Source organism: Empidonax traillii, unplaced genomic scaffold (assembly GCF_003031625.1).
Source record: "Empidonax traillii isolate 1590-97213 ecotype Southwest subspecies unplaced genomic scaffold, ASM303162v1 scaffold881:size300156, whole genome shotgun sequence".
Classification (NCBI taxonomy): Eukaryota; Metazoa; Chordata; class Aves; order Passeriformes; family Tyrannidae; genus Empidonax; species Empidonax traillii.
The window spans coordinates 272,044-281,796 of NW_020956074.1; the positions used below are offsets into that span (position 1 = coordinate 272,044).

The following is a 9,753-nucleotide window of genomic DNA, read 5'->3' on the forward strand; positions in this document are numbered from 1 at the left end:
TGGGAGCACTGGGATGTACTGGTTCAGCACTGGGACAACACTGGGATGTACTGGGACAGCACTGGGATGTACTGGGAGCCCTGGGATGTACTGGGAGCACTGGGACAGCACTGGGATGTACTGGGAAGCACTGGGATGTACTGGGAAACCCTGGGATGTACTGGGAGCACTGGAAAAGCCCTGGGATGTACTGGGAGCACTGGGATGTACTGGGAGCACTGTGACATGACTGGGATGTACTGGGAAGCACTGGGATGTACTGGAAGCACTGGGATGTACTGGGACAACACTGGGATGTACTGGGATAGAACTGGGATGCACTGGGAGCACTGGGACAGCACTGGGATGTACTGGGAGCACTGGGACACGACTGGGATGTACTGGGACACCACTGGGATGTACTGGGGGCACTGGGAAGCACTGGGACAGCGCTGGGATATACTGGGAGCACTGGGATGTACTGGGAGCACTAGGACAGCACTGGGATGTACTGGGAGCACTGGGATGTACTGGGATGTACTGGGACAGCACTGGGATGTACTGGGATGTACTGGGCTGTACTGGAATGTACTGGGACAGCAATGGGATGTACTGGGAAGCACTGGGCTATACTGGGAGCACTGGGCTGTATTGGGCTGTACTGGGAAGCACTGGGCTGTACTGGGCTGTACTGGGAGCACTGGGATGTACTGGACTGTACTGGGATATACTGGGCTGTACTGGGCTGTACTGGGACAGCACTGGGCTGTACTGGGCTGTACTGGATGCACTGGGTGCCCGCGGCGCTGCCGTTCCCCCCGTGGCCGCTGGGTGCCGCTGTGTCCCCCAGTGTCCCTCACCGTTTCCAAGGCGACGCGGTCCCTCCGCGCATGCGCAGTTGTGCCATGGCCGAGCCCGCCATGGCCGCGCGGGCCCCTCCGGACGAGGATGGGGACGAGTGTCTGCGGCAGTACCGGCACCTCTTCAGCCCCGACCTGCTCGCGTGAGTCCCGCCGGCCGCGGGGGGTCCTGCCGCGGACAACCCCCGCGGCCCGGCTCTCACCGTCCCTCTGTTCCCGCAGGGGCCAGGTCGCCTTCATCACCGGCGGGGGGTCCGGCATCGGCTTCCGCATCGCCGAGATCTTCATGAGGTGCGGGAGCCACCCTGCCTCCTTCTCTCTCCCCTTCCCCTCTCCCTTTTCCTCTCTGTTCCCTAGCTGCGGGGACAGGCCCCGGCAGCCCCGGGATGTGGAGCCGAGGGCAGCGGAGCCCCGAGCAGAGCTGAGGGCAGGAGCGGCACTGGCTCCGGGACTGCGGCTGTGGGGGCAGGACCGGCCCTATCCCAGCCGGGGCAGAGCTCTGGGTCTCTTTGCGGGCTCGGGGCCGCGGCGGTTCCTGCAGGGCCTGCCCACAGTGTCGAGGTGCCGGCGCTGCCCGGCCCCTCTGACCAGCCCGTTCCCTGCAGGCACGGCTGCCGCACCGTCATTGCCAGCCGGAACCTGGAGCGGCTGTCGGAGGTGAGTCTGGGAATCCTTCCCGGCTGCAGCTGGGAGTCCTGGGAATAGCGCAGCAGGAGACAGGACTTCCCAGTGCTGCCCTGGCTCCCGGCTCTGAGCGCTCCAGCACCAGCAGCTGGTAGTGCTGGGCAGGGTGGGGGCAGGTTTAGGGGGGCTGCACCTCCCGGCACAGCTCAGTTAACCTGGAACCTGCTTGGGGGGGCTGTTCCACACATCGTGTTAGCTTTTTCTGGGTGAGAGAGACGTGGCAGAACCCAAGGTCAGACTTAAATCTCAGCTTGGAGTAGTTGCAGATGCCCTTGTGCAAGGGTTGTGTTGGTTGTGGTGGGTACACTGAGCCCCAAACCCCTGTTACCCTGTTTTGGGGCAGAGGGGAAGGTGCAGGGGTGGTCTGCTGTGATTTCACATTCCTCTATGCTCATATACTGGAAAAAGCTGCAAAGCCCAGCAGGTTTTAGTCCTCAAGGGTCACAGGCTGGGACTCCTGGTGCTCAGTGCACCAGGGGGTTGTTGGGGCTCAGAACCTCTCACAGAGGGGCCCAAGGAGTCCAAGCAGGGAGCTGGAGTGTCACCGGGTGTTGTGCTTAACTTGCTAAGGAAAATCACTTTGTTAACGAGCCTCGGGGGGGTGGCTTGTGGCAAACCCTGAGCTGCAGAGCTGGCCCCTTTCACAGCTGTCACCTGCCTGCTCTGCCTTTGCCCTTTTGCCCACTGACTTTTTGGATCCAAAGGTTAATGATGGCTGTGCTCGTACCAGAAATGCCTCGCTGGGGTCCAACCTTTGTACTCGCCCTGCAGAGATGTTTCCCTGGGATGTGCTGTGCCCATGGCAGGCCACAAAGATAACTGGGCTTAGCCAGCTGTAGCCTCGGGGCCAGCCCAACACCCATGATGTGCAGGAGCTTTCCCTGTCCACCCCAGGGCTCCCAGGCTGCTGCCAGGCAGGAGCTGGCCGTGCTCAGGCAGGTCTGTGCCCTGCCCATGCTGTTTGCTGTGTGCTGCTCCCTGGCTTTGTGCTCACCTGATACAAGGTCTGGGTCCAACCCCTGCTGAAGAAGAAGGTCCCAGAAAGCTTCTGAAGTCTCTTTTTTATTCTTGCAGGCCTCAAAAAAGCTGGTGGCAGCCACAGGGCAGCAGTGCCTGCCTCTGTCCATAGACGTGAGGCAGCCCCAGACCATCGTGGCTGCCGTGGATGAGGCGCTGAAGGAGTTCAAGAAGATCGACATCCTCATCAACGGTGAGGATGGAGTGGGCAGGGGGAGGATTTGGGACAGGCTTGCTGCTGGGAAGGGCATGTTCCTTCATGGGCATCCCTGGGGGCACAGAGGTTCATGGCCCAGGTTGTCCCTGTTTGCCTGGATTGGATCATCCATGCTTCCCCTGCACCCTCAGGCTGGCTGTGCTGCTGGAGCCACCAGTGCATCCCCACATCAGGGCTGTCCCCACGTGCTCACCAGTCTATCCAGACAGTATCCCTTGCCCTCTGTGTCAGAGAATTGCCCTGAACCTGTGGGATCTCTCCTGGCCTCGTTCTGACTGTTCCTGTTGTTCAGGCGCTGCAGGAAACTTCCTGTGCCCAGCCAGTGCCTTGTCCTTCAACGCCTTCAAGACAGTGATGGACATCGACACCATCGGCACCTTCAACACCTCCAAAGTCCTCTTTGAGAAATATTTCCGGGTAAGTGGCACCGCAGCCAGAGCACTCAGAGGAGAGGCTCTGCTGTCCTCTCCCCCTCTGTGCTGCTTCCTAACTCCACCTCTCCTTTCCTTCCCCAGGACCATGGCGGGGTCATCGTTAACATCACAGCCACCCTGAGCTACCGAGGGCAGGCCCTGCAGGTGCATGCCGGGGCTGCCAAGGCTGCTATAGGTACCTCAATGCTCTTTGCTGGGCCTCTGAGTTGTGTGTGGCCAATAAAGAAGCCAGTTCTTCCCAAATGTTGGGATGGGAAGATGTCCTGAGGAGGGGGCGAGTGTGAATGGGTGTGGTTACTGCATGCCTGGGTTTGGGATGAGGCTCTTCCTCCCTGCCCCCAGCATCCTTTATTCTCAGCCAAAGTCTTCTTTTTGCCTGCCTCCCACCCCCCAGTAAAAAAGTGACTGGAATGGCTCTGCTCCCCCTTTCTCATTGCTGTTGTAATCCCTGCCCAGATGCCATGACCCGTCACCTGGCTGTGGAGTGGGGACCCAACAACATCCGTGTGAACAGCTTGGCCCCGGGACCCATCACGGGCACCGAGGGCTTCCGGAGACTGGGTGAGGCAACCTGGGCTCCCATCCCCGCCTGGCATCTCCCTGGGAGGGGACCAGGGGCACCCCCAGTGCCACACAGCTCGTGGGGTGTTGCTGCTGGGCAAGGCACGTCCCTGTGGGGGAACAGCCCTTTCCACAACCCTGGTACCTCCCAGGGCACTGGTTTGTCCCCTGAGTGGCATCTTTTTGTGCTCTCTGATGCCATGATGGAACGTGCCTCCCCAAAACTCAGCCTTGCCTGATGGTTTGGCTCTTGTAGTCTGTCGGTGGAGTGGTGGTGCAGCCCTGGAGGCTGAGAAAAACATGGAACTGTTGGAGTGAGTCCAGAGGAGGCCATGAGGATGGTCCAAGGGCTGGAGCCCCTCTGCTCTGGAGCCAGGCTGGGAGAGCTGGGGGGATTCACCTGGAGAAGAGAAGGCTCCAGGGAGACCTGAGAGCCCCTTGAAGGGCCTAAAGGGGCTCCAGGAGAGCTGGAGAGGGACTGGGGACAAGGGATGGAGGGACAGGACACAGGGAATGGCTTCCCACTGCGAGAGGGCAGGGTTAGATGGGATATTGGGAAGGCATTGTTGGCTGTGAGGGTGGAGAGGCCCTGGCACAGGTTGCCCAGAGAAGCTGTGGCTGCCCCTGGATCCCTGGAAGTGTCCAAGGCCAGGTTGGACGGGGCTTGGAGCACCCTGGGCTGGTGAAAGGTGTCCCTGCCCATGGCAGGGGGTTGGAATAGGGTGAGCTTTAAGGTTCCTTTGAACCCAGACCATTCTATGATCCTAAAGCTCTCAGGTCCTGTGTTGAGCTCACTGTGTCAGTACAAACCCCACTGCTGGGCCTGAGCTCCCCTCCTTTAGCTCTCCTCAGGTTTGTGTCCCCAGGGCTGCCCCAGGATCTCATCCCAGTTCCCTGGCAGGCCGTGGTGATGGGCAGGTGCTCCCACGGTCCAAGCTGACTGTTTTCTCTTGCTTTTAGGTGGGAAGTTTGCTGAGAACTCGAACCTGTTTGACGTGATCCCCCTGCAGCGCCCGGGGAACAAGACGGAGATTGCCCACAGCAGCCTGTACCTGGCCAGCCCCCTGTCCTCCTACGTGACAGGAACCACCCTGGTCGTGGATGGTGGCAGCTGGCTCACCTCTGCCAACAGCTTCTCTGCCTTGCTGGGTATTGCCTCATCCTCTGCTAAACTCTAGGTGACGTGCATTTCCCCCCGGGGGGCGGAGCAGGGTCCTCAGGGAAACACTTTCCCTGTGGAATAGAGCACAAGTCTGATGAGGAGCAGCTGAGGGAGCTGGGGGGGCTCAGCCTGGAGAAAAGGAGGCTCAGGGGGGACCTTCTTGCTCTCTACAACTCTCTGACAGGAGGGGGGAGCCGGGGTGGATCAGGCTCTGCTCCCAGGGAGCAAGGGACAGGACAAGGGGGAACAGCCTCAAGTTGCACCAAGGGAGGTTTATATTGAATATTGGGAATTTTTTTTCACTGAAAGGGTGGTCAGGCCCTGGCACAGCTGCCCAGGGCAGTAGTGGAGTCCCCGTCTCTGGAGGGATTTAAAAGCCGTGTGGATGTGGCACTTGGGGACGTGGGTCAGTGGTGGCCTTGGCAGTGCTGGGAGAGCAGTTGGGTTTAATGATCTCAGAGAGCTTTTCCAACCTAAACAATTCCATGATTCTCTACGTGCATGTCTGCCATGGCAGTGGGTATGGACACTCCTAGGGATGACTTGAGAAGGGCAGGAGAACTTGCTTGGTTTTTCCTTTGAGCCTGCATTGTGCCCTGGTGTTTCTTGTCATTCCCACTCGATGCTTGTCCAGACACCTCAGAGTGTCCCCCAAGGCAACGTGATGTCCCTTTTTCTGTGCCCAAGCAGCAGGATTGGGCACAGAGAGTCACACCAGCCTCTTCCTTGTATGTGTTCCCCTCAGCCTGTCAGGGAAAGGGGTCTCCTTCCTTACCATCTCCCCTGCCTGTGTCCCACCCAGCAGCACCCACGAGCCAGGCCTGGCAGGGCAGAGCTCTGTCCTCACCTCCACCTTCTCTTGCAGGTTTCTGGTCTGCAGGAGCAAACCAACCCCAGTGATGGACAGCGTGGGACTGACCGACGGACAGACGTGACTGAAGCTGCCCTGTGACGCCTCTCCCAGAGCAGGTGCCATGGCCTCTGGGTGGCCACTGGTGGTGGTGACACTGCCAACCCTGTGTCTGCCTGGGGGACAGAGCTCAGGGGTTCCTGGGTGGGGAGCAGTCCCACCCCCATCCTGTGCCTTGACTGTCTTCTGAGCTGCTGTGGCTGAGGGTGCAGGGACAGCACAAGGGGTGGGGCTGTGACGGTCACTGTCCCTTTGTGTCCCTCTGAGCCGCTCTCCTGGCCTTTCCAAAGTCCCAGGCAGTGCCCCCCTGGGATATCCATCTTCTTTTCCCCCCATCTCAGCCTGAGAACTGCCCAGGACCCCCAGCAGCAGCTCCTTTGAGGGCGGGGAAGTAGCTCAGCTCACCTGGGGTCAGAATCACCCAATGTGGTGGGGTCAGCTCTACCTTTGCAGCAGGAGCCGGCAGGTCTCAGAGGGGAAACAGGGACCAACTGGCCCCTGGCAGGGGGAAGTGGCCTCATCCCCTCCAGTGGTCCAGAGAGGGCATCCTGAAGGCTGCCGTGGGTGCAGCTGGGATGCCCCTCTCCCAGGAGCAGCTGGTGTGAAGGCAGCTCCTCCCAGAGGACTGGGGTGCCAGCACCCTGGGGGCACACACTGCTCCCATGCAGCCTCCTGCTGCTGAAGGCAGTTTTTAGCCTCATCCTGAATTCCATGAAGCTTGTTTTCCCACTTAATTGTATTTCCTACTTGATTGTGAACTTGCCAGGTTCTGCTCCTTTCCTCCAGGCCACGAATAAAGAATTTGCACCCTGAGCTGTGACTTCTCTCTGGGCAGGAGCAACTTCAGCCTGCCCTGGGGACTGGTCCTGGTGTTGGGTCCTGAGGGAGGGGGAAAAACCACTGTCCCACTACCCGAGCCTTGTGTGACCCCAGCCCTCAGTGCTGTGGTGTCCCAGTGCTCCAGGGGGAGCTCCAGCGGGACTTGGGGACCTGCCCCCTTCTGAGGGGCAGCCTGCTCTGGGAAGGTGGTTCCAGCAGCCAGGGGTGACAGGGAGGTGCTGAGGGACCCCTTCAGAGGGATGGGGGTGCAGGGCTTAGGTTGGGATCTGGGGGTTGTCCTTTGCCCAGGTCTCCTGGGATTTGCCTCCAGCCAGGATATCCCTCTCTCTGGATAATAGGACATGTGTTTTCTCCTGGAGAAGGTACCTGTGTGGGATGTGCACTTCACCCTGTGGGACTGACAAAGGAGCCCCCTCCTGCCCCGCTTATCTTTGGAAATGGCTACAATGAGGGAAAGGATTTGGAGTGGAGGTTTCTATCCTTCCCAGCACTGGACTGATTGGACAGAGGTGCTGCTGAACTCCAGCTCAAGCTGTGAAGCTTTGGGAAAGCCATGCTGGAGGGACACATTGTGGCCCAACCAGGCTCATCCTGAGCCATCACACACATCCATGGCCTGGGCAGGGTCACTGTGGCCAGAGATTCTCTTGCTCATCAGGTTTGCTGCTAATTATACCCAGGGGCTGTAATTCCACCTGCTCAGCCAGTTCACGGGTGCCTCGGTGGGGTCATCCCAGTGCTCCAGCAGAAATCGCCAGCTGACTGAACCCACAGGGCTGTGAGCCCTGAATTTGGGCACTAATCCAAGAGGTGGTTCCAGTGCCCAGTGCCCCTCACCAGACAGGGCTGGGAGTCCTGGTGCACGGTTCATCCCCCCAGAGGAGTTTGGGGTCCCAGAGCATGATGCCATCCCTGGAGGGGTTTGCCATCCTGATTCAGGGTTCATCTCCCTGGAGGGCCATGGGGATCCCGGTGCACGATTCCCCCCGGAGGCGTTCAGACATCCCAGTGCACGGTGCCGCCCCGGAGGGGTTCAGGGGTCTCGGTGCGCAGTTGCCCCCTGCAGAGGTTTGGGGTTCCCGATGCACGGACCGTTCATCCACGGAAGGGTTCGGGGGGTCCTGGTTCCCATTTCACCCCCGGGGGGGGTTCGGGGGTCCTGTTCGCGGTGTCCCCCGGGGGGGTTCGGGGGTCCCGCTCCCACGTGCTGGCCCCGCGTGGCCCCGCCCCTCCCCACCGGCCCCGCCCCCGCCGCGCACGAGCCGGGGGAGGGGCGTGGCCTCCTCACGGGCTCGCGCCGCGGCGGGGCGGGACGCACCGGCAGGCGAGTGACGTCACCTCCCCGGCTACTGCGGCGGCGGCCGGGCTGGATCTGGCGGTTCTCCGCGGGCGGCCCCGGAGCGGCGGCGCGGGCGGGCGGGCGGCGGGGCTTGTTTCTCGGCGCCGCCGCTTCCCCCATCCCCGGCCCCCGCAGCAGCCGCGTCCCCGGGCGGGGCGAGACCGGCGGGGCCGCCCCCGGGGCCGGGCTCCTCGCACAAAGCCGTGTGTGCCGCGGGGACCGCGCCGGCACCGCCCCGATGTGAGCGGGGCATGGCCGCGGGGCATGGCCCGGGGCGGGCGGCGGCGGGCGCGCAGCGCCGCCGGTGAACATGGAGCCGCGTCCGCCGGGCACCGAGTCCCCGCTGCCCCGGGGGCCGGGACCGGGGCCCGAGCCGGAGCTGGACGTGGAGCCAGAGACGGAGCCGGACCCGGATCTGGAGCTGGAGCCGGAGCTGGAGTTGGAACCAGAGCTGGAGCTGGAACCGGAGCTGGACCTCTGGGCACTTGAGCCCGCCGGTGCCGGCCCGGGGCCGCCGCCCTGGTGCCCGGGGGAGCCCGGGGGCAGCCCGGTCCCGGGGGGCCCCGCCGAGCCCCCGCCGGACGAGGAGCCGCGCCTCCGGCCCGTCTTCGACGCCCTGGACCGCGACGGCGACGGCTTCGTGCGGGTGGAGGAGTTCGTGCAGTTCGCCACGGCCTACGGGGCCGAGCAGGTGAGCTCCGGGCTGCGACCGCCCAGGCACGGCACAAACCCCCTGCCCCCGGTGCCCCCCGGCCTGGGCACTGCGCTTGCCATCGCCCACCGTGCCGGGGGTCCGGTGGTCCCGCCGCTGGTGGTGACGGTGGCTCGTGTCCGGGGCTCCGGCCCTCGGAGGAGCCTTTGCTGTCCGCAAGGGCATCGTCTGCACCGCCCGCCCCGCTGCCGTCGCAGGTGAAGGGCACGCGTGGGCCCGAATGGCTCCCTCTGTGCCTCCTGCATCCAGGAGAAACTGGAGCTCCCGTTTTCCAGCTCCCAGTCCGCTGGGAACAGCATCCCGGCAATGCCACTGGGAGCTGCGTCCCCTCTTTGTTCTCCATCATTAACGCGTTTGGATTTGTCTGGGCAGTGGTGAGATCCCGGGATCTGGGGCCGCCCCGTGCCCCCCTCGCTGCCAGGGGTTCCCTGGTGGCACTGCACTGGTTGTGGATCACCTCGATAACACCTTATGGGTGTCACATCCCTGCTCACGGCGGGGGGTTGGAATTAGGTGATCCCTAAGGTCCCTTCCAGCCCAAACCGTTCCGTGATTCTGTGCTACCTCGCTTATTCCAGCTTTGACAGCCTGAATGTGTATTTTTTGCCCTCTTTCTTCTGCTTTGTACCCCGGCGAGCTTGTGTTTCTCTGCAGCAGATGAGATGCAATGTAATTTGAAGCTGCCTGGTGTGACCCAAAATGGAGCGAGCTCTGGCAGCACACCTTGGGATGGAGATGGATTTGTTGGTATTTTATTCACTGGCCTGTGCCGGCATCGCTACCAGGAAAAAGGATTTATTTTTTTTAAGGCGTGCAGGTATTGCTGGGAAGTTTCCCTGTGCCTGGCCAGAGCTGCTCTCATCCTCCAGCCGGAGCGTGTGTGTTTAAGTGCCATGACAAAGCAAATCATGTGTGAAAGGAGGGTTTTGCTGGAGGAGGGCTTTTTATCTCGTGCTGAAAACACCTCTTAAAGATAAAACAGAGGCATTTATTTCAGGAAATAGCTCTGTAAAGCGGAGATAGACAACTTCTTTTGTT

The 9,753-nt window shown here is 61.5% G+C and overlaps 2 protein-coding genes across 3 annotated transcripts; both read left to right on the top strand.

Annotated features, from left to right (window-relative positions):
- The first annotated feature begins 884 nt into the window (after positions 1-884).
- On the top strand, positions 885-6,637 carry DECR2 (2,4-dienoyl-CoA reductase 2). 2 transcript variants are annotated; one of them, XM_027902488.1, is made up of 9 exons: positions 885-982; positions 1,062-1,130; positions 1,445-1,496; positions 2,598-2,733; positions 3,050-3,174; positions 3,273-3,366; positions 3,648-3,752; positions 4,713-4,901; positions 5,780-6,637. In XM_027902488.1, the coding sequence occupies exons 1-9, from the start codon at positions 885-887 to the stop codon at positions 5,812-5,814; spliced, it is 903 nt and encodes a 300-aa protein (XP_027758289.1). In that variant the 3' UTR covers positions 5,815-6,637. The 2 variants fall into 2 exon arrangements, with proteins under 2 accessions (XP_027758289.1, XP_027758290.1); XM_027902489.1 differs by having other exon boundaries at positions 887-982; positions 4,713-4,930.
- Positions 6,638-8,057: 1,420 nt separating this feature from the next.
- Positions 8,058-8,916, top strand: LOC114067196 (rab11 family-interacting protein 3-like). The gene is made up of 2 exons (XM_027902481.1): positions 8,058-8,388; positions 8,455-8,916. The coding sequence occupies exons 1-2, from the start codon at positions 8,314-8,316 to the stop codon at positions 8,914-8,916; spliced, it is 537 nt and encodes a 178-aa protein (XP_027758282.1). The 5' UTR covers positions 8,058-8,313.
- The last annotated feature ends 837 nt before the right edge of the window (positions 8,917-9,753 follow it).